Below are 23,418 nucleotides of genomic sequence, written 5' to 3' on the forward strand. Positions count from 1 at the left end.
GTGACGTCTTTGAATTTACTGGCCGCACACTCTCCTTTCCACGGTGACAATTTTCTACGTCTTCCAGGCATCCGACCACGAGAAGCTGAAGTAAAAGGCGATTTAGGAAAACAGTGCCGAAGCTCTGAGAATGGAGGCTGAAACTGCACCAAATTACGAAAAAACAAATCATTAATTACTTGTGTGTTGGCAGGCTGTTAAGGTTAGCTAACAAGCTTGTGTCAACACAGATTAGCAAACCAAGCTGCAGCCCTCGCTAGGCTCTGTTGCTGTGGATGCTAATTGCAATTAAACCTAAAAAAAGAGTACCGTTTGTTTATTTATTTATTAAGCAGCAGTCACAGCTGGAAGTGAGGCAATACAAAACGTGCCAGCATGAGGATTTTAAGGTTTCTGAGGAGCAGCGTGTCCATAGGGAAGGACATCGACTACTATTCCAAATTCTCACCATCCCCTCTATCAATGAAGCAGTTTCTGGATTTTGGTAAGAAGCTGCAAGACTAGTAGATATTTACTAACATAATGCTTTACTACATCGTTAACGATACTCTGCCCTAAAATAAGGAGAATCATCATACAACGTGTATGATTCATACACATCCAGGAAACTATATGGAAATAGAAAAAACAAACTACTGTAAAGTTAAACCGAGGATAACTGCCACACAAACGGTCCTAACACAGGCTTTTCCTTCTGTGATGTAAAGGTAGTTGATACCACAAGGATGTATTTCACAAGACGAATGATGCTCTTAAAATCATCTAGCCTCCCCTTATTACACTTCCTCGTATTAAACAGGAAGGGATTTTAAAGTATCTCTTAACACATGACTAATGGGATATATGCCCTGTCTGTGTAAGTCAAGCTTGAAGACTTGACTGTAAGAGTGAATGTTAGGCCCTTGATTGATTGGTTGATTTTCTCTATTTCATACTGAAAATGGTCCAGTTTGCTGAAACTATGGAAGGTTTACAGTTATAAGAGGTTATGGAGCCTGAATGGTTTGGGGGTAGTTTTGCATCTGATATGTAATCCAGCCTTGATGCTAACTAGAAGTGGGTGACATGGAAAAACTTTTATCATGTTACATTTACAGGATTGTGCAAAAGTGTTGATTTATTTGAGTAATGCTTCTAAGGACCAGACTTTATTAGTGTTCATAGTAATCCTTGCATTTGTTTAAACTGGAAACTGGACAAGTAGGGCGCAAAAAAGAAGTGCCAGGCCTAAAAACTATCTGCAGCAGATGTCTTTGTAGGTTCTCAGTCATCCTGTTCATGGTAGTTTAAGGAGCTGGGAAAGAAAGTGACTGGACTTCTATAAGTATCTTGAAGACGTTTCACCTCACATCGGAGAGGCTTCTTCAGTTCCAAAACCAAATGGCCGACAGTCCCAAGTATTCCAGTTTCCCAGTACATTTTTTGCCTTGTATATTTGTATTTATATGTATCTTTGCACATGTTCAGTAGCTTGCTCCACCTGTTTCCCATTTTTCAAGCAAAATTATTAAAAAATGTGCCTTTTCTTTCTCTCTCAGGTTCAGAAAATGCATGTGTGAAAACATCCTTCAACTTCCTCAGACAGGAGTTACCTGTGAGGCTGGCCAACATCATGAAGGAAATTAACTTGCTGCCAGACAACTTATTGAGGACGCCATCAGTCCGATTGGTCCAGAGCTGGTATGCAGGTTCTCCTTTTTTCCCACTTAATTTTAACGAATTAACAGTATTTAACTCTTGCCAGTCTGTGAAATACAAAAAGATAATTTTTCCCCCATGTAGGTACATGCAGAGTCTTCAGGAGATTCTCGAGTTCAAAGACAAAAATGCAGACGACGAGAAAGTCACATATGAGTAGGTTTCCTCTTTTAACCACCGCAACAGCTCATCTATTCCTGCAGATTCTTTTCACGCATTTCCTTAACTTTTATGTCTTCAATTAGTTTCACAGATGCTGTGATAAATATCAGAAATCGCCACAATGATGTCATTCCCACCATGGCTCAGGGCGTTGTGGAGTACAAGGAGGCGTACGGCACAGATCCCATCGTCAGCCAGAATGTTCAGTATTTTCTGGATCGCTTCTACATGAGCAGGATTTCCATCAGGATGCTGCTCAACCAGCACAGTGAGCACATGTTGTATTTTTTGTAATGTGATTGCTGAGCTGTACTTGTTTGGAAATGAAAGCCCTTGGGTTCAGGAGCCAGACTTCTGTGCTGAGAAGATATCTGAGGTTTCAGGCTGTCTGTGTCGTTTTAAAACTCCTGCTACAGTAAACCAGGAATCAACAGACCCCACCCAGTGTCATTTTCTGGCAGTTGCACGAAAACTAAATGACTTGTGTTTTATTTACAGACAGCAAAGACCAAAACAAGCTCACTTGCGTAAAGCTACGCTATAAAAACATTGTAGATGGATAAATAAAATATGGCTTATTTTGGACATCGCTAAATATTGTGAGTCATTCAGAAGGGGCTCAGAGTAGAGTTTCCACTTTTCCACATCTAAAGGAGCCAGTTCAAGTGGTTCAGGCATCTGACCAGGATACCTAATCAATGCATGAGGTGTTTCAGGTATATCCTACCAGCAGAAGGCCCTGGAAGAGACCTATCACACGCTGGAGAGTTTATGGCTCTCTTCTGGCTTAGGAACACCTCAATGTCCCCCTGGATAAATTGGAGGAGGTGGATGGGTAGAGGGAGGTCTGGGCATATCTGCTTAGGGTGGACTCTGTGACCTGAACCCAGATAAACAATGAGTGGATGGAATTTCAACCAAAGTTTTTATTAGAATTTCCTGCATATGGTGACACTGGAAGAACTCGTTACGGCTCAGGTCCCCTCAGGATGGTACTGCTCATCAGTTTTGTTTTAGCTCTAATCAAAAGGTCTCACATGAAACCCTGAACTTACAGAGACAAATATCAGTAAGTATTAAGACTTCACAATGTTCATGTTGTGTGTTTTTTTTTTCTGTAGCTCTGCTCTTTGGAGGGAAGGTGAATCCTGCACACCCCAAACAGATTGGCAGTATTGATCCACACTGTCGGGTCAGCGAGGTTATCAGAGGTGAGACTTTCTTATATTTATAGAAACATGCCGGAGAAAAGTGTTAATCTATGCTGTTCTTCCAGTTTGCAAGCGCCATGTAACAAAAACAAACCACTTCCTTGTAGATGCCTACGAAAATGCAAGAAACCTTTGTGATCGGTATTACATGAACTCTCCTGAGCTGGTCCTGGAGGAATTCAATGGTAATTTATGTAGTTAGAAGAAACAACACAAACAGTTTCAATGATGCCGCTCTTTGAACTGGTTAATGAATGAATTGTAACGTAATCAAATGTTTTCCAATCATCTGTTTGTCCTGATAGCCAAAGAGAAGGGGAAACCTGTCACCATGGTCTATGTTCCATCTCATCTGTATCACATGGTGTTTGAACTCTATAAGGTGCTTTTTAAAAGCCTGTCTTCATATATGTCAGCATTTTATATTTCAAAATATCTCTTTTCCAATGTTAAACATTTGGATAAACACTTGTCACAGAACGCCATGAGGGCCACCATGGAGTTATACGGAGATGCCATGGAGTACCCTTCTATCCATACACAGGTTGCTCTGGGAACTGAAGATCTCACAGTCAAGGTAAATGTGCAGATAAACTCCTGTACAGTAAAGGTTAAAGCAGCAAACTTGGCATTGAAAACTCTTTCAGGTTTTTGTGTACGTTTTGGAGGAGCTTGTGTTTATTCATGCCGTTTGCTTTGTGAGGTGAGCGACCGTGGAGGAGGTGTGCCACTGCGTAAAATCGACAGGCTGTTCACCTACACTTACTCGACTGCTCCGAGACCCAGCATCGACGGATCTCGTGCTGCTCCTCTGGTGAATACTCCTAATTTATCATCACTAGTGACTGAATCAGTGTCAAAGAGAAATCAATCAGTGAGTGTTTGAAAATGGAAACAGCTGTACCAGCGTCTCCACAGCTGGGGTAGGTATCCAGCTATCCCGTATACGCCCTGAAGTTCTAGAGTTTCTTTTCGACACACATACTTGGCTTTTGCAGGGCTTTCACACGTCCCACCTATCAAAACAAAAAGCACTGCTGCAATTTTCCCCTATGTTCCAGAGAAAATCCACAGCCAGTCACTTTGTTCCAGTGAATGCTGTCTTTGTCATGGAGCTGCTCTGTTGTTTCAGACTTTATCTGGATGAACTCTGCTTCATTTCTCTTTAGGCTGGTTATGGGTATGGCCTGCCCATCTCACGACTGTACGCTCGCTACTTTCAAGGAGACCTCAAGTTGTATTCTATGGAGGGTTATGGAATCGATGCTGTGATCTACATACGGGTAACCCAGTTTCACAGAAGCAGCATTAGTGCCTCTTATAGAGAGAAGAGCACATTCCTAAAGTATCTTTTTTTTCTTTCCCCTTCAATCACATTTTAGGCACTATCCACAGAGTCCATCGAGAGGCTCCCGGTGTACAACAAGTCAGCCTGGAAACACTACAACACCATCCACGAGGCAGACGACTGGTGCGTCCCGAGCAAAGAGCCAAAGGACATGACGACATTTCGTAGCTTGTAGATCAAATGTAAATGAAAGTGCGCAAGAGACGTAACCGAATGTGTGAGCGTGTGGCAGTAATTACATCAAACCCTTCAGTTATTTACAAACAAAGCTTAAAGAATAATAGAACAAAGTTTTAGTGCCATATAATCCACATGGAACAATGGCTTTGTTATGATTAGTACTTTAAAGTGCAGCAGCTCTTGGTTTTCCCCATTCATCTTAAATGTTAACTGTTATCTACCAGGACCAGGTTTCAACAAATGCAAGCTGTATGTTTTTTATGTTTTATATTTATATTCGACATGAAAAACTTGCAGGTGCAGAGAAATCAACAATTTAAACATACATTCATGTTTTCTCTTTAAATGATGAACAAGATGGTACTGCACAGCTGTCAGCGCTCTCTGGTGGACAAAGCTTGCAAAGGTGTCATGTTTGTCTGATGAGCTAAAGATCACCTGATGCGTTTATTAGGACATGTATAATTTTTGGGATGCTTTAAGAATAAGACTTAAAAGCCATGTTGTATTGTTTGTATTAGCAGAGGTCTCTGCAAAACAAGCGGTCTGCAGGGTTCAATGCCATCGGGGTCGGAGGACAATGTATTAAAGCTCTTATGTGAGGTTGTCCTTACAGGTATCAGCAAAAGTTTAGTTTGCTTTGCTGCTTTTCCTTTGTCTGGTTTAATTACGGTGAACTTTAGTTTCTCCTGTTACAGTTTATCTGTGCGTAGAGTTTCTCTCCCCTGTTTTTGTGGAGTCTGTTACTTTGAAAGAAAAGCACAGCTGATGTGAAATTAAAAGCTTTGCTTTTTGTTAAGCTGCTGTCTTCTAAGCATTTCTCGTGTTTCTTTTGTTTATTTATTAGGGCATTTCTAACAGGGTATTGGTTAAAGTAACGTGATGGAAAAAAGGTTTGATTTGCTGTCTGTAAATTGTTGTATTGCACTTGTTTTACATGCTAGTTTGAGAATGTTGGGGGTATTTATTGGGAGGGTTGCAGCTGGTGTGGTTTATTGGGTCAGTGTTTGTGGTTTTCTGTTATGCTTTAAAAGAAGATACAACCTTGAACTCTTTTCCACATGATTCTTCTGTGTCCTATAAGGAAACTTAATACAGTATTTTAGTGCTGTGGTTGTATTATTTGGGCTCATTCAGCTAAACTGACAAAAGTCCTTGTTTTCCATGTTACACTATCTGCAGTTGTCTGAGTGGATCATGTTCAGTATAGTAGGTTATTTTCCAGATAATTACTTTTGTTAAAATAGCTTTGTGCATGCAGAGTCGAGGTGAGACAAACTTGTTTATTTGTGATCACCGATTTCTGTCAAGTATGTAATTAAAACTGTAACACCAGCAGTTTGACTGTTGAAGGCATCAGATATGAAATCATTGCCGTGGGGGCAAAAGTTTCAATAAACAGTTACAAACACTGACTACTGCCTGTTTTTAGTTTTAGACCACACGTCTGCTGGATCGAGACTTATGTCACATGTTTAACTCATCCGGCCAATTGACTGATGTGCTGCCACGATGAGGCGTTTGTTATTGCTCTGACAGTATTGGTCAGAATGTAACTGGACTTGCACACAGTGATCTCATAACAAGTTTTCACACAAACTGAGTCCAAGAGAAAAATGGCTTTACTTTCTCAAGACTCACTCCTCCTCCTCTATTTTTAGTCGAATGAAATTAGTGCTGGATACGACTTTTGCAAGCTGCCTCAGCTACAGCAAACCAACGATGACAATAACATCACTTTCTTTACACTCACCTGTGAATTGTGTGCCAGATGAGCTACATCACAGACATCTGGTTAAAGCAGACTTTAATAGTCTGCAGCTGTGTATAAAAGCTGTAGCAACATCTTAAGCAATCAGTCGAATATTCACCTCGTTACTTGGGTGGGTTTTGACTCAGGTCTGTGAAGCTAACCCTGAGACTGTTGTGCATACAAGCTTTGCTTTTTGAAAGCGCAGCAACATAAAAGCACACAGGCCACATAAAGTGAAAATTAGTTTATTGACGTTGCATACACCAAGAAACATTTCTCTGATTTTGCGGTTGCAGTCCAATGTCTCAATCGATACGCAACGTGGAGTCATGCTCGAGAGGAAAGGAAGCGCTTCGGTTTCGCGGTGAACTCTTTACTGTTTAGACCTCAAATCCCGCCTCCCACAAGTCATTGTCACAAGCTGTTTAATGGACCAGTGAGGTGCACGTGTAGCAGACCTGCACGCTGTTTGTATTTACATGGAGCATCACTAACGACACAGACTTGGGGACAGCAGAGCAGCATTCACCTTGTCCCAGCTTGATTTCTTTTTGCTTTTCCATTCAGCAAAAATGATGGCCTAGCTATTCTACTTAGTAGAAAATTTTTGATAATATAAAATGAACAATGATATTTAAGTAAAAACTAAAAAAAAAAGAAGATATGCAGTTAATAGGCACATGTATAAAACTCATTTATACATTTAAAACCTTGTAGCCCCTTGAAGCTTAAAAGACAAATATAGTGCTTTTATCCAGCTGTACATTAACCGTTCAACACTGAAACGGGCATATCATTTTAGAAAAAATATAAAATGCTTTAACAAAAAAAGAAAAAAAATCAGTATACATTTGACTTCGATAGGTAAATGTGTGCATGATCTGCAGGAACTACATTATGTCTCAATACAGACTTTAATTATCACTTCTGACTTTTTAGTGGTAAAAAGGCTAGGATCTCTTTTTTGGAAAACGTTTTGACGTTTGCCATCTTTGAGTTAAAATTTGATTTTGATGATGCATTTTGGAGAAAACAAACAGTATAAACATAAATCACAGCACAGGGCTGCTCCTGGCACGGATATGTTCTGTGGCTGCCGGCATGGACAATGTCACGTTATTTTAAAAACAAACAAACAAACAAAACAAAACATTTCTCTCCGGATTGTGATGTTGATGAACTTTATGCAATGCATAATCGCCGAAGTGACGCCTCAGCAGACGGAGTCACTGGACAGGGGCAGTTTTGCACTGCGTCGAACCTCCTTCTCTCGTTTCTCCCGCTGCTTTTCCAGCTTCTCTTGGGCCTTCCGCATGTCCTTCAGCTTTTTCTTGATGGTTGAGCGATCACTCTGACTCGTCACTCCAAGTGCCTGACAGAAAAGAAAATTAAAAATAAATCAATAAATCAAGCACAGACTTGGGGTAAATATAATTCCACCACATTTTCCATACCATTACTGAAACATTTCAAAATTAGGACATTTCAAACCATTTATTTCATCACAATTTAATTACGTTAACTGTCAGAAAATATCACAAAAAAAACCTGGGATCTTCAAACTGACATGTTTAGTAGAGAGACAGCGCTAACTGTGGATGTATGGAGAAATTGATGCCGTCCGTGTGTTGTCACTGCAAACCCCTCCTATGCTACTAGGGACTACTTTTTCACAGCAGTTTTTGAATTTATCACTGAGTAAATAACAATCATTACCTCAATGTAAGGACTATATGCCAGCAAATGTTTAAAGGAAGGTTTGCTGAAACCACCAGGATGCATGTGAGGGAATGTACAAAGTGGGAAAGCTTGAGGAACAAAAACCTGACCACATCAAAGAGTGAGGACCCAGGAGGGAAACAAGTCCTGGAGTTTTATTTGTTTCTATGAGCTGCCATTGAATATAAAACACCAGGTGATGACCACAAGGCATTTATGCCACACACCCACCCCCATAAATGCTGTCCACGATGTTGGCCTCTTACACAGGTTATATCGTAGGCTCCACAAAGATTCACTGCAGAAGTCTGAATCAGCTCTAACGCTGCCCTTTTACAAAGAAACAACTTTTTTTAATATACTTTTAACATATTTTAGTTTCAAACTTGTGTTATATGAAATGCAAATGTAGCAGTGAAATCAGACAAATATTTAGTCTTATAAACACCACAGTCTGACTAATACGCTTCGTGACATGACTTTAACCCCACACCCGTTAGAAATGTGAAACCTAAATCTGGCCACAAGGTGGCAGTCACAGGCTGACCTGACTGAAGATTTTTTTCTATAACAAACTTTGTTTGATCAATCTACAACACTGACTCATTTGTAAGTGCTGTATTTGAATTTTGTGTTTTACCTTTAATTTGTCGCTGTCCAAGTGTAAGAGCTGCTGGCCGTCCACTCCCTTAGCGGTGAATTCGGGTGTGTACTGGTCCATATTCATGCCCATCAACCAGTGACAGACCTGTTGATTGGTCCAATCAGACACTGGCCGGTTCTGCCACTGGTACTCTTTTCCTGTGGCTGCTGGTTCATCATCCAAAGTCTGCAGAGGAAACAGATATTAACAAATATTAAAATCCTCATACTGTTGCTTCTTGCACCTTTTTTTTTGGGCCACGTGTTTTGTTTTTTTTAAAGATTATGACTCGAAATGCTGGGAAAATACATTATACAGAATAAAGATGTATAGTTCATGTTCATCGACTAAATAATGCCATGGGCTTGTGTTGCCTTGTGTAATGCAAAGTATAGTGATGGGTGTTGAGCAACAAATCTAAAAATGTCAGCAAGCTAAAATTGCAACTTTGTGTAGGTGAGAAAATTTTGCCAGGAATTATAAGCTGGTCGAGACACCCGAGGAAAGCCAACAAACGGACATGTTCTACGAGTTGATTTGCATTTCCTAATCTAGCTCAGAGAGAAAAACAAAAGCGTGCAAAGACAGCAAAGTACCAACAACACTCTGATGCATGTCAATGTCTTTATGTTTTCCTGAGACACCTGAAAAGAATTGACGACATCAGAAAAAACAGACAGTGAAACATCACTCAACAGGCAGCAGAGCAGTCAACAAGGTTCTGTGTGCTGCCAAAGCTTGTAAAAAAACAAAAAACAACAAACGAAGCACTGGTTGCACAAGTTCAAACTATTAACATCAGCTAACAGAAAAAGCTAAGCCACAAGACTCACTGTAACACAAAACAAAAAGATTTAACAAGCACACATGCAGCTCTCTTATATTCCCTCTCCATTCATGACTTAATCTGTACTATGAAAGGAGGGCGAAGCTCAAAGAGCATGCTTGAGAATGTCCCCTTTCAGCAGCATCAAGGCGTCCCACACGGCTTTTGTGACTGTGCAACAAGGAGAGCACTCACCTCGCTGGAAGAGAAGATTAAAGTGTGTGAGCGCCCAGACAGATTGGGTTCAGCAACTAACCCAGAGATGTCTGAACTGGGACTGGCAGGGTTAGAATCATCTATGACTGAAAAACTCTGGAACAAGTGGAAACAAGGAACTTGTTTACTAGAGTAACACAGCACCACTCAGCAGTTCTTTACGAGAGGCAAACAAACAGCATTAAGTATGAGGGTTAAAAGCTAGGTTGTCTCGCTTAAGACTGAAATTAAGATTTAATCTTATTACTATGGCAGCAGTCCATGTCATTGATTATAGGCATTGATTGACTGTGATCTTCAACATGTGGAAGGATTGACTATGTAAGAAGTACTGAAGCTGCTAGACTAACACCAATCCACCACCAAAACTACATCGACAACTTCTGAACTACCACAGCTGACACTAGAACACAAACACACAATTATTCAGGTATGGGGTAATGTTTTAATTAATTTGATGCTTGGATCATTCTTAGATATAATGCAGACTCAACTCTGGGTTAAATTTAGAGAGAGGGAATTTTTATCCAGGCCTCCAGGTTGTTGCACCAACTAAGAGCAAGTTCATATGCAGTTAAATTTTAAGACTGTTAGTTACAAGGTAGCAGTGAGTGCTGGATTTTCACACAAATCTCTGAGTAGATTTCTGATTAGCCAGCGCAACAGTCCCTGGAAACTAGTTTTGGCGTCTCCGTTTCATTTAATAAAAGCCAGAAGGCTCTCTCAGCTATAACGAAGGAAAATTAGACAAAAGTTTCCTGAAACAGTACCACATACCCACTACAAAAAACACAAAATAAAACTGTGCACTATACATGGGATGCAGCTGAGGTGAGAATTTAGGCATCCAGAGCTATGATTGTTAGTATTTCTCTACTGTGTCATCTAAAACCAAAGGTGAAACAAAAATGTGCATACTGTACCAAATCTAACGAGCGACTGAATAAAGAGGACCAGGAGAGATTTGTCTGTTTAAAGGAAAAAATGCCATAAAGCACACAGCAATAGAACCAAAAGCAAATTTTTTCCCAGTAATCTCCTTTTGGTGCGATCATGATCTCATTAAAGAGCATTCTGGGAATAATCCAACCACACAGCCTTAAATGAAAATCAGACTTTTCACTGGGGGCAGCTGATGTGTCACTACTTCCAAAGTTACTGAAAAGGGAACCAAATCCCTCACTGATGTGTCTCTCTAATGGCAAACTCGTGGATCTACTTATTAGAGCCTTTGGAAAGCACAGTGTATCTGAAGAACAAGCCCACAACAGGAAGTCAGCCTAACACTGTTTTATATAATAATGATAAGACTACAGTCAAGCCATCAGTACTGAGAGCTGGTCACTCTTTCAAGTTCAAGTGAAATTCCATAAAACAGTGTTAATCTATTAAGGCTGTGCTCGATACAAATATTTTCTCTAGATTCCACATTTACTTCTTTACATACATTTTCAGGAACTTCATACCTTATTCTTGCGATCTTGACTTTGCTCGCTGCCAGTTTCATTGGCAGCATATGCCAGGCTGTTGCTGGAGGAAGAGGGCTCTCTGTCTCGGTCCCTGTCTTTGTCTCCAAACCAGGAGAAAGGCATACAGGTGGGGATGGAGGTCATTGATTCAGCAGGGGACAGGTTCCCTCCAGATTCCTCTAGTAACTCTGCTGAGCCCCTGGTCATAAAAGAAAAGTTTAAATGTAATTAGAGAGACACAAACTTACACGTGTTTATGCTGAAAATGTGCCACATTCTATAAAATTAATAATTGTTAATAAACACCAGCTATTTGAGCAATGAGCAAGCAAACCTTTGGAAGATTTGGAATCAACAATGAAGAAAACCAAACAGGATTTCTATAAATACTGCAAAATTAAAATCTTGTTCACCTTCCAATGTGGCAAAAGCAACGTCCCCATAAACAAATCAGACTTTTTCAAATATATTCATTTTTTTTATAAACTAGATTCAACTGTGAGTAGCCATAAAATACCTGCTGTCCAAAGATGCCCTCATTGCATCTTTCTCATGTTTTCTTCCTTTTCCACCCGACTTCCTGAGACCCCTGTTTCGATCATTGGAAACATTCATTTAGTTAGTTTAAAAAGCCAAAAGCTTACACATACAATAGTGATTGATTTGGATATTTACCCAAAGTCTGGAAATCTTCTTTTAGGCTTTCCTCCACTTGAAGGCTCATTAAACTCCTCTGTAATGAAGCAATAAATTTCAGTCTTGGGAGCAATGCAAGAAAAAGCCTTGCTATTCCACACATCTCAAAACAGACCTTGCATACCTTTGGAATCTTTGATCTTGCCTTTGGACTCCCTCTTCTTCGCATTTCGTGTGATACCAGAAGGAGACTGTGGTGATGAGCTGTGTTTTTGGGGCGACAAAGAGGAACTTTCAATGCTTTCAACACTCTCTCCCTGTGATGGGGACAGAGATGGGCTATTGGAATGCTCTCCTTTACTCCTGGAACCATCTCTAGTCTCGCCTGGATCATCTTTCTGTCCATTCCCAGGATAGAAGACCGGCACTGGGAGGGACAGACTCTCCTGGATGGACCTCCTCCTGCAGGGAGATTGTAGCTCCTCCTGCTCGTCCTCGCCGTCACTTTCCTGTTGGGACCAAAACCATAATTTACAAGGACAATGCAAGGAAGAGGGGATAAAAGCTATTTATATAATAGCTTTATATAAGCTCTGCCTCCAAGTAATGTTTGGCTGTTGTCTGTCTCAGTATAATGGCGCACTATTATATTGTTTATTAAAAAAAGAGAAAAAGAACAACATTCCCTAGCCTGTCAGTATGTTTAAACATCTTCTGGACAGAAGTGGTCTCACATGGCTTACAGTTCAATCACATGCCGATATTATGCTCTTTGACAGGATCACAAGCTTTTTCTTTCAGACCTGTGAGTATGACGAAGCCACAGCAAGACTCTCCTTCAGTTTGCTCCGAGACGGAGGCTGACGCCTGGACTTCTGAGCCAACAGGGCCTTTTCTCTGTGTGCACTGGTGTTCAGGCGCTCCGTTTCAGGAAGCAGCTCACTCCAGTCTTTTTCTATAGCAGAGAAAAAAACGAATGCACACCTTTTCAGCAATTTACAAGAGTTCAGAGTTTATTTGTACTTATGAATGATTTACAGATCTCAAAATAAAAGTGTGACATGTACACTTCAGTTTTGGTACCTAGATTTGAGTCAACAGACTGTGTGTGTGTGACCGAGTGCTGGCTGCTCAGTCTATCCTCTGCAGCAGATTCCTGAACAATCTGACTCTCCAAAGCTGACTGAGCTCCTCTGGACTCCAGGACAGCTATCTGTGGACAAAGCATCACACTCTGGTTCATTTCAGTATCTTACAAGTCTGGTTATATATAAGCATTTATTTTTTGAGCTGCAGTCTTACTCTGTTCTGCAAGCTCTCCAGCTGCTCCTTGTACCACTTGTCTTTTTCATCTAGACTTTTTTTCAGTTCCTCCTCTCTCTTCACAAAGTCAATCTCTCTGGGGAGGAAACAAGGAAATGTGGCTCCCATCAGGATTTAAGCTTATAAACATGTTCAGTTTTATGTGATTATCACTAAACCATGCAATTCCACAGAGATATTTTCTGCGGAGGATCACAAAATAAGAGGCTAAGTTTAGACCCAACTGTTTTTTCTGTTGTTTTTTAATGCATAGACACAAATACATATACTCTTAATTTACACATATACTCTTTTCCAACATCTTCCCACCATCCCTGAGTTACATGGTTGATCTCAAGCGACGTCAGTGATGTAAATCCATGCAAATAATAAATAAGCACTCTCCCACACAACACAGAGACATTATTTGCTGTCACACACTCTCAGACGACTCTCTTAGACCAAAACAGTTTTCCAAAAAATATTTTAAGATGCACCGCAAACGATTGCCTTCTGGGTGTTTTGATAATGCACTCTGTATAAAACGAAGATAGTGAAATACCTCCGTTATAACGTAACAGTATGGCTGTTAATAAATGTCCATTTGGTTGTAAAGTACTGTGTTGTTACTGGAAATCCCCCTGGCTCCCTCTAGTACTTGCTTCCAGTTACACTGTTAAGCTCTGTTCATATTTGGTGCTAACAGGCATTGTGGGTGATCAAATCACAATTGGGGAGCTCAATGTATGCAATTTCAAATGTTCAGTTCACAACTGGTATTATCTGTATATCCTGTAATAACAATTCTATAGTTTGAAACAACAGAAAGGCATCCTTCTCGCATTTGCTCATGAACTGCTTCAATCAGATTTGACCAACTTAAACCAACTTTTATAAACATCTGAATTCAACAGCGATGGTTTTTTTAAACAGTGTTTTGTAATTTATGACAAACTTACTTTTGCTGGTAATCCTTAAGCAGTTTCTTGGCTTTGTTGTACTTCTTGTCCAGGGTCTCATACTGGGTCTGAGTCTCAGCTAATTGTTCATTCACAGTCTTACACAGAGCCTGGGCTTCCAGCCAGTAATTCTCCAGCTTAAGGATCTTGTCATTATTCTCCTCAATCTTAAGCTCCAGTTCAGACTCCCTGGCTTCCCACACCGATTTATCCTCCTCTGCTGCCATTAGCTGTGCAGAGAGATGGTGAATGTTAGGCTACGTTCACACTGCAGGTCTTGATGCTCAATTCCGATTTTTTGATCAAATCCGATTTTTTTTGTCTGCTCGTTCACACTACAAATAAAAATGCAACAGCAAACGCGGCCCACATGCGCAAAAGAAGACGTCACACACAACGCACTCTGTTTAGACCAAGAGCAAACAATATTGTTTAACTGATGGCCGTTAATATAAAGACTTCGGACTTTACTTTTCCCAATTTTTGCTTTAAGTTATTTACATAATAATGTAGATAACCTAATAATTATCCTTATTGCTGTTTTAGAGGAGCGGTGCTTCAAAGGATAGTTGCAGATTTCTGTCAGAATCTGCAGATTATACAGTACAAATAAAATGTTCACGTTGTCTTCCCAACAGTTTCACTGACATCTACACGGGATGGCCAGGAAGCGTTCGTGATGTCTTCTCCGGCGCTGATAATTGGCGTCTGTCTTGTGTCAGTGATGTAAAAGACGGATTTAATGCGACTTGACCATTCACACAGCAGTCGCTTTCTAAAACATCGGATATGTATCGGATTCAGGACCACATACGAAAGTGACCCAGATCGGATTTGAAAATATCGGATTTGTGCCGTTCACACTGTCATAGCATGATCGGATATGGGTCGCATAGGGTCAAAAAAAAAAAAAATCTGATTTGATGCGCTTTCGCCTGCAGTGTGAACGTAGCCTTAGTTGGGGTTGGTAAAATAACTTAATAGATGAGCAGTGTTATTTTATTTGTTAAATACTGACTAAAAAGACACACGTCACAAATTCTGAATGTGTTTTTTTTTTCCTCCACAAGTCAAACTTTGGGGTATGTAAGGTTTACTAACTCAGACTTCTGAGATGATAACTTAAAAATCTGGCCAAAAATAAATACATAAATAAATAAATACATATTATTGCAGACATGGGTGAGCAATAAAAGAAACTCAACTTTTTCTATTTTGGTTTCTTTTTTTAAATAAAAATAGCATGTTACATATTATTTAAACTTAAGTTTTTATTACTACTGTATTATGTTATATGTTACATCAAGAGCTTCACCATACCTTTTCTTTTAACTGGTTTATTTCAGCTGTGGCAATGTTGTGTTTGAGCTGGAGCTGGGGGAAAAAGAAAATTGAATATTTTGTTACCTACATTATGTTCATTAAACACTTGAGTATTAACTTTAAATAACCAAATGTCGATAGTAATACCTCTTTAAACTTGAAGGCCATCTGAGAGCTGTTCATGTTGGTCGGCATAAACAGGGACTCCGAATCAGGGAGTTCAAACACCTCTACATTTCGCCCAGGAGAGAAATTGGATCCCAGAATCCTTTCATCCATTCCATCGTCGTCTTCATACCGGTCCTCCTAAAATGTGATATCACACATGACATTTGATATTGCCAATAGCAACACACCCTCTGTGCACAGGACAAAGGTTAGCATGTGTCAACAATGATCCCAATGTCTGGAAGAAACACTGTAATTATTTTATCATATTCAAACACCTGTAGGTTGACTACACCCATCTGCAGTAACAAATGTAAATACTATGATGACACAATTTTAGTTCATACCTTGGCTTTTCTTTCAAAGAAATTAATTTAAACAAAAGAAAAAGAATATCTCAAGGAAAGAAAATGTCACTTGCATTTATTTATTTTTGAGCCAAGCCTAATGACGTGATCATTAACTGATCACAAACAAAGAGGTGAATTCACCATTCAAGCATGCTTAAACTGCCATTAACAGCTCCACATGGGAAATCACTGGAAGTGGATGTGACATTCTGGACAGCTGTACTGCTCAGTTTTAGAACTGTTACAGCGTGAGCAACTGCTATGAATTAAATGAATAATTAAATGAATACTGGAATTTTGTGCTCCTTTTTCTCAGAATCAACCCTTAAAACATGGAGCTTTAAAAAAAAAGGGGGGGTTGCTATGCTTGATAAGAGTACAGTGTTTAAAATTAAGTGAATGAATTTAATCCATCTTAGAATGAGTCAAAAAAAAAAAAAAATTAAGAACAATGTGGATCACTTTAAAAAAGTGCCTGAAAACCTCCTGTTTGCACTGCATATCCTCTCGCTCTCTCTGCTGCAAAAGCTCAGGCCTGTGGCAGCTTGAACTTCAGAAAGCAAACATTTCACAACTCCAGCAGACAGACGGTAGTTAAATGAACACTTTCCAACACAGCCGAATGGTGACACATGGTTTACTCACAGCCAGCTGCTCATTTGCTGGTTGAGCTGAGTGGGATAGGTCAGGGCGTGGCAAAAGGAGATAGTGCTATTATCGTGGCATGTGAGCTTTATAATAATTACCAGTTTTCAAGCAGCAGACGCTTAATTTTTCTTTGGACGGTCTGATGTACAACATGGTTTTACAATTTCTGTTCACAGTACTTTAATGATGTCATGTCATCACTATGGGAATTTTCACATCTCTATCTTTCATCCCACGTGACAACAATATAGCATAAGGATGACCAATGATTAATCCCTTAAAGATATGAGAGGGGTGAAGGAGCAGCTGACTCACCTCTTCTGTCGAATGTTCATACGGGTCATCCAGGTCTTCCTGCTGCTGCTGTTGGTTCTTCTCCTGTTCTAGTGTCTCACTTATGAGGCGGGCTACCTCGCTTTGTGTTCCCGGCTTCTCCCGACCAATCAGAAACCTGTTAATGTTAACCTTGTTAGTAAACTATTTATCATGATACTTTACATGCTGCTTTGAAATACCACACTGCAGAGCATCTGTTATGCCTACTAGGGGGAAATGCAAATTTTGGGTTGCATTTCAGGCCTCCCCGTGTCACGCAGGGGTGTTTGATTTTCCTATGATAAATCAGTAATATAATGCATACTTTGTGCAACCTTTCCTCAAAAGAGAAAACAAACACACCTCACCTCTGACCTCTTATGGGAAAAAACACAGACTCTACTACTAGCTTTATTTTAATATTTTAAGATAACAGCGATACATTCTTGTTACCAGTAAGGTATTTTAACTAAAGTTGTTTTTAATTAAAGTTTTGGAGTTTGAACTGACCTGACTGTGCCTTTGGTGTTCTTTAGCACTGTGGCAGCAAACAGTTGAGTGACTCCCACCAGACTGATACCATCCACCTCCACTATCTGGTCATTGACCTGAATGCTAAAGACAGAAAATGAGGTGATCACAAAATGGAGTATTTCAAAGTACTTCAAATGGGGAGTTCTATTACACACCCCTTCTTTAGATGACAATAAAACACATCTAAATATCACAACAAACAGAAACCAAACGATTACTAAAGTGGAGAATTTCTTGAGTATTTCCATTAGCTTCGTTGTCAAAGGAGCTTGCAAAGAAAAGTGTCTGGACTTCTTTAAGTTGCTTGAAGACGTTTCACCTCTCATCCGAGAAGCTTCTTCAGTTCTAAGGTCAAATGGTGGAGAGTCCCAGATATAAACCTAGTGGGAGTATCCCCCCACAGAGGGACAAAAGGACCCCCTGATGATCCTCTAATCGCCTGAGCCAAGGTGTGAAACTGGGTGTGGGTCCCAATCAGCCAGAGTTTCGGGTGTGTTCATTGTGAAACCTGGCCCCACCTTATCATGCGAATTCCTGAGGTCAGATGGCCCAGGATGTGAGTGGGCGTTAAGGCGTCTTTGAACAGAGGCGGTGGTTTACGACACCAACTCTCTGCCATCTATAATCCAGTTTTGAGATCCCTTCCCAGACGCCTTAACGCCCACTCACATCCTGGGCCATCTGACCTCAGGAATTCGCATGATAAGGTGGGGCCAGGTTTCACAATGAACACACCCGAAACTCTGGCTGATTGGGACCCACACCCAGTTTCACACCTTGGCTCAGGCGATTAGAGGATCATCAGGGGGTCCTTTTGTCCCTCTGTGGGGGGATACTCCCACTAGGTTTATATCTGGGACTCTCCACCATTTGACCTTAGAACTGAAGAAGCTTCTCGGATGAGAGGTGAAACGTCTTCAAGCAACTTAAAGAAGTCCAGACACTTTTCTTTGCAAGCTCCTTTGACTACGATGACCTGGATGACTGAGAACCTTCACAGACACATTAGCTTCGTTGCAAAGTTATAAACAAACATGTTTTTTCAGGTGTGTCAGTAGCTGTGTGACATTACACTGTGGTGTAGTACACGGTGCATTTTATGCATTTTTTTTCTTAGAAGTCTAATCAGAAGAAGGTTGGAGCAGTGTGACTCACCGTCCATCTTTCTCAGCTGCTCCACTCTCAGTTATGGTTTTCACAAAAATCCCAAGCTTTTCCAGACCCTGGTCAGCTCCCACTCCCATTCCTATTATGCTGATACCAAGCCCATTGTCTCCTGGATAAAGAGAAAATAAGCACATTTTAAAGAATGGGCAGAAAGAATTGCATAACAGCAAACTTGAATTCCCACCTTTTAACTCTAGATAGCCTCCACATGTGAAAACATAAACGACTGGGTGAGCTCATCTGTAGCCTGTGCTATCGTCAACCTGTGAAACTGCTGGTGTTGAATACAATCTCTAGGAGTGTCGTTGACTTTTGGGGGGGTTTGGCAGCTTCATGCCATGTGTATACTTGGAAGATGAAGATGTAAAGCTTTGGCACGTAGAGTTAAATTTAATAATATTTTAATACATTAATGATTGGGAAGCTATCACCTGTCTTTATATTTTCAATGTCAGCACATCCTTGCAAAATTTTTTTTAGGTCTATGCACACCATACGCCATCATTTGATTAAAGAAACTGCTGACTGTCATAAATACTATTAATGCAAATCTATTCCAAAGTTACAATGGTCAACTGTTAAGATCTGTGAACATACGGTTGGCTTTGGAGAACAAACTTATCTTATTCTTTAATATGTGTTATTTATTCATTTAGTTATGGAAAACCCACCTTTCTCAATCTCCACGGGAAACACGTCCATCTTCTCCACCCTCTTCTCCAGCTCATACTCTGCAGATGCTGCAACTGGGTCAACATCATCGTTACGCCGATCGTATTCCTCATTAGAGAAGGTACTGAAAACCTGTGGCAAGAAAAATAGTCCATAGCATCAACAGAGTCGTTCTACTTCCTGACCTGGCAGATAAGCATCACACAAATTTATGAGTTAAATCCACAGGATCCTCACAGGCACAGGCTTTTTTTTGTTTCTTTTTAATAAATCTCGGCAAGCTTAACAAGGACACATTCTTGATATGGTTTGGGGAAGAAGGAATTTCACTCATGCACTGATCTTTGCTAGAGAAAATAAGTCATCAGTTCACTCACTACTTAACTGTAACAATGTGCTGGGCGACAGCTGAACCCATTGACTTGGACCAGTTTCACTAACATTTGCTCTTTCAAGTTCTGTTACACTGTCACCATTTTTGTCACCATTGGGTTTAACTTAGGATATATAGTAGCTTACATTTATAGTATTGATCTTCATGTCTTGAATCAAAGTAAAATGTCAGTGACACTAAAGCTTGAGACATTTTAAAACATACTCTATGTAAGTTGTGAACTTTGCAAGCAGGCTTCACAAAGTACTGGATGTGTCCCAAAGGCAGCATGTGTGTGCAATTATAAAGCACACACAAGCCGTATGTCAGAACAAGAGCAGCATGGAAAGCGGGGCGCAGCTGGGGGAACCAAGCAGTGGCTGTAGCAATGATCAATATTCAAAGACGACAAGTGCGGCCATCAGCACAGGAAAAAGAGACGCAGGAGAAAACCCCCCAAAAACATTAGCCTTGGTTAGCAGTCATTATCCAGGGCTCGGAAACAGCCCCATGGTTTAAAACACACAGCAAGACAACAAGTTCCATTTATCCATTTAGCAGAAATTATATTCATAATCCACTTTGAAAAACAACAAGGGTCAAGCCAAAGTGAGCAGCATAATACTGGGAAAAATGGACATTGGTCGCCATCTGTGGTCACTCAGTTATTAAAATATGTAACCCAAAAATACTTTGATTAAAACAAGAGAATTTTTTTCCAGCAAAATGCCATAAAGTGAAGACAGCAAGTTTCATTTGGTATTACAGATATAACATTACTGTTTTTAAAAGAAGAAAAGAAAAAGAAGTAGATTACAGTTTAGCAGACTCCATCAGAAGCTAATGCCTGATTATGCATTGGTAAGATAACCCCCCTGCTTGGCATTCATTGTTAATCTTAATCTGGGTGGAGTTATAATGATGCCAGTGTCAGTGTTTAATAGTACATCCACGCAGGTATGTAAAGGTTTTAGAGAAAACTGCTCTAAGCCAGAAGGCATCTTTTTCAGGAAAGGCCTCGGATATTTCAGCAAGACAATACTAAAACTACATACTGCAGCTATTACAACAGCTTTACAGTAGACAAGTACGTATGCTGAGCTGTACTGCCTGCACTGCTGTTCCCAGATATTTATAGACTGTTGCAAAAAGAAAAGAAAGAATTGGTGTTGTAGATTAAAATCAATATTATTAATTTCTCAAAATATAAATGTAGGGTTCTAAAAAATTTTGGTTTTTTTGTTTCATTAACAGAGCATTCTCATGAAACAATTTTCTTTTTTAAACAGAAAATTTCACATGAATCTTGTAACTATTAAGCAGATGTATTGTGCTCTAGTGTACATTCCTGGGAAACACTAAAACAAGAATCCTAGAACAAAAGATGACACAAACAAAAAACAGAAACTACAAAGTCTATAGGATTGGACTGATTGAGACATTTACCCTCAGATTAAATGATGTAATTAAATAAACATTTCCACTGAGGTCTAGATCCTGCAGCATGTCAAGACTTGAGGAATCAACCACAAACAATCTCATCCTTCCTCAGTCTTTCTTTCTCCTCACAATGTAGCCTTTGGATGAAGCCCAAATACACTGCTGATAGCAAGTTTCCCGAATAACTCACTAAGCTTTATGTTAAATCTGTCAGAGTGAATTACTGCAACCATTTCTGTTTTACAACATCCCACTGATTATCATCAAAGTGGACACATGGAATACATAACACTGCTTCCTTTAGCAGTCTTTTACAGAGGGGAATTCAGACACAGGTCAGTTATACCTTAATGTTCCTCACGGCTTCATTCAGACATAACCATGACAGTGCTGCAGAGTCATTTCCTGTTAGATCCTGTCTCAGTGACGGGGATAATTTATTTTTAGTATTTCAAGAAGTTACTACTGCTGTGCAATAGCACATGCAATTATCTTGCTTTGGAAAGCATGGGGTATATCCAAGATCCTAGAACCTGTTCTTTTATATGCTATATTACATATCTCCAGCAATTTATTTATTTAAGCAGTGCTATGCAAAAGACCCACATCTGAATAGCCTTTGCAGTGTGAGACCACTGTGAGGAGTCTAGATGGATTTATAGTCTAGGAAGAAACGCTATTACTAGTTACACTAGTATAGCATTTCAAACCCCTTTTTAAAAATAAAAAAATAAAAAAAAATACTGAAATAATGTTATTCCAGGTGTAGAATTAATATTCCTGTGCTCCCTTCCCACATGTCTTTTTTTTTTTTTTAAATCTACATCAAACTAAAGCAAGGTGTCTATACATAGTGTGTAAGCTTACATATTTCTATTTAACAACAAGCCACTCAAACACATGAGGGTTACTAATACTGCAAGTCTGTGACTGTCTTTATAAATAGAAGTGGCAGCTATTAATTTATGCAGTTTACATGGATTTATCAGAACTCAGCAAAAGTCTTCACTAAGGATAAAATCTACTGTTTGGTTTATACTTTAAAGAGTTAGTAGTTGAGGGATGAAAATTTAGGTTAATGGAATGCAACAAGCACCACTGAATCCTGGTCTGTGGCATTAGCTGAGGAGCAGCTTGGCTTCTACCCCATACCTTTCCCTGATCTCTCACGTCTGACTTCCCTGTTGCCATGGACTCCTGGGCCTTTTTCAAACAATGTCCTGTTCTGTCCAGAAACCTAATCACTCAACCGCTGTCTTCTTTGCAAGAAAGAGAAAAATCTGTCTTTATTAGCGTCTCCCTTTACAAAAACACCCTTAAACACAGCTCGCTGTTTCCAGATCAGACAGATAAATTCATTTTCATTTTATGTGCAGAACGTGCCCAGCACAGTAACCACTTGAAATGTAAACACGCAAATGTCGATCAGACAACTGACTCCAACAAGTATGAGAAACCAAAGAATGGAAGAACTAAAAAAATTCCTTTAAGTTTATACAGAACAAGGTATTTAGTGCGCATGGGAACCAGACAAATCCAAGAGCTCGTGTTTCATTTGCTCTGGTTCCCCTCCCGATCAAACAAATTTCCACACAGACTTGCTCGTGCTGGGCCAATCACAGCTGTTTGTGTAATATGGGTGGGTTTAAGATAATGATCAGCCTCTCCTCACACTGTAGTTTTCTTACATTTTGCCATCATTTAGTAGTGCATCACATGCAAGGTTATTATACACAACTAAAGGCTCAACTATCACGCTTTCTTATTTTAATAGAAAACTGGACTTGAAATAAAAATGACCATAAACTGAAAGAATACTTATTTACTACCTTTAGAAAATACAAAACTGTAATGCTGATCATGTGTTTTGTTACTTCTACCCTTAATTGACCCCTTTCTTTGATTTCTGGTTCTCTGGTTCTTTAGTAAATTAATAAAATAAGACGTACTTTAAGTATGCCATCTATACGTTTCCATGTCTTTCAATACACTAGCTGTCTGCAACATATGATATCTTAACAACTCCCACAACTGTAATGGTTGTCTGTTCTCTCCATGTGGGCTCACATGCACAGATGGATACATGCCCACACCCAAACTGAAATCCTTTCCATCTTTCCCTCCCCACAACAGAATACCAGTGTGGGAAATGAGTCAGCAGCTGTGAGGAAAAGTCAACCCAGAGAAATATTTTGCCAATGCAAAAAAAAAACAAAAAAAACAAGGGCTGACCACTGATTTGGAGAGCTCATAATGTAAGCAGACCTACAAAAAGACAACAAATCAAAACATGCTGTGGGAGCTAG

General features: G+C 39.8%; 2 protein-coding genes across 5 annotated transcripts in view; one reads left to right on the forward strand and one right to left on the reverse strand.

Annotated features, from left to right (window-relative positions):
* On the forward strand, window positions 1–6,997 carry pdk1 (pyruvate dehydrogenase kinase, isozyme 1). Of its 2 annotated transcripts, XM_005921501.2 has the most exons (11): window positions 6–484; window positions 1,539–1,680; window positions 1,783–1,854; window positions 1,944–2,128; window positions 2,982–3,071; window positions 3,179–3,256; window positions 3,377–3,453; window positions 3,550–3,648; window positions 3,775–3,885; window positions 4,241–4,354; window positions 4,454–6,997. In XM_005921501.2, exons 1-11 carry the CDS (start codon window positions 376–378, stop codon window positions 4,592–4,594), a joined length of 1,218 nt encoding a protein of 405 aa, XP_005921563.1. In that variant the 5' UTR covers window positions 6–375; the 3' UTR covers window positions 4,595–6,997. The 2 variants fall into 2 exon arrangements, with proteins under 2 accessions (XP_005921562.1, XP_005921563.1); XM_005921500.3 differs by having other exon boundaries at window positions 1–484; window positions 3,550–3,885.
* Window positions 6,582–23,418, reverse strand: part of ppp1r9ala (protein phosphatase 1 regulatory subunit 9A-like A) — a 26,265-nt gene continuing 9,428 nt past the window's right edge. The window contains exons 3-20 of one of the 3 annotated variants that reach the window (XM_042220389.1): window positions 19,299–19,431; window positions 18,616–18,736; window positions 17,437–17,541; window positions 16,927–17,062; window positions 15,593–15,751; window positions 15,443–15,496; window positions 14,123–14,352; window positions 13,164–13,260; window positions 12,945–13,074; window positions 12,665–12,816; window positions 12,046–12,370; window positions 11,901–11,958; window positions 11,743–11,814; window positions 11,223–11,424; window positions 10,680–10,724; window positions 9,736–9,852; window positions 8,712–8,900; window positions 6,582–7,724 (exon numbers count right to left, since the gene is read on the reverse strand). In XM_042220389.1, the coding sequence (XP_042076323.1) occupies window positions 7,566–7,724; window positions 8,712–8,900; window positions 9,736–9,852; window positions 10,680–10,724; window positions 11,223–11,424; window positions 11,743–11,814; window positions 11,901–11,958; window positions 12,046–12,370; window positions 12,665–12,816; window positions 12,945–13,074; window positions 13,164–13,260; window positions 14,123–14,352; window positions 15,443–15,496; window positions 15,593–15,751; window positions 16,927–17,062; window positions 17,437–17,541; window positions 18,616–18,736; window positions 19,299–19,431 (2,484 nt within the window). In that variant the 3' untranslated portion in view covers window positions 6,582–7,565. The remainder of the gene's footprint in view (window positions 7,725–8,711; window positions 8,901–9,735; window positions 9,853–10,679; window positions 10,725–11,222; window positions 11,425–11,742; window positions 11,815–11,900; window positions 11,959–12,045; window positions 12,371–12,664; window positions 12,817–12,944; window positions 13,075–13,163; window positions 13,261–14,122; window positions 14,353–15,442; window positions 15,497–15,592; window positions 15,752–16,926; window positions 17,063–17,436; window positions 17,542–18,615; window positions 18,737–19,298; window positions 19,432–23,418) is intronic. The other 2 variants (XM_005921497.3, XM_005921498.2) reach the window with 2 other exon arrangements.

The sequence above is a fragment of the Haplochromis burtoni genome, unplaced genomic scaffold (genome assembly GCF_018398535.1).
Source record: "Haplochromis burtoni strain Fernald_Lab_line unplaced genomic scaffold, NCSU_Asbu1 Contig_48, whole genome shotgun sequence".
In the NCBI taxonomy this organism is placed as follows: domain Eukaryota; kingdom Metazoa; phylum Chordata; class Actinopteri; order Cichliformes; family Cichlidae; genus Haplochromis; species Haplochromis burtoni.

Bases quoted from the DNA above. Each gene is read 5' to 3' on its own strand.
- pdk1 (XM_005921500.3), top strand. From the start codon at position 376: ATGAGGATTTTAAGGTTTCTGAGGAGCAGCGTGTCCATAGGGAAGGAC. The intron at 485-1,538 runs GTAAGAAGCTGC...TTTCTCTCTCAG, and splicing joins GAAGCAGTTTCTGGATTTTG to GTTCAGAAAATGCATGTGTG. The intron at 2,129-2,981 runs GTGAGCACATGT...TTTTTTCTGTAG, and splicing joins GATGCTGCTCAACCAGCACA to CTCTGCTCTTTGGAGGGAAG.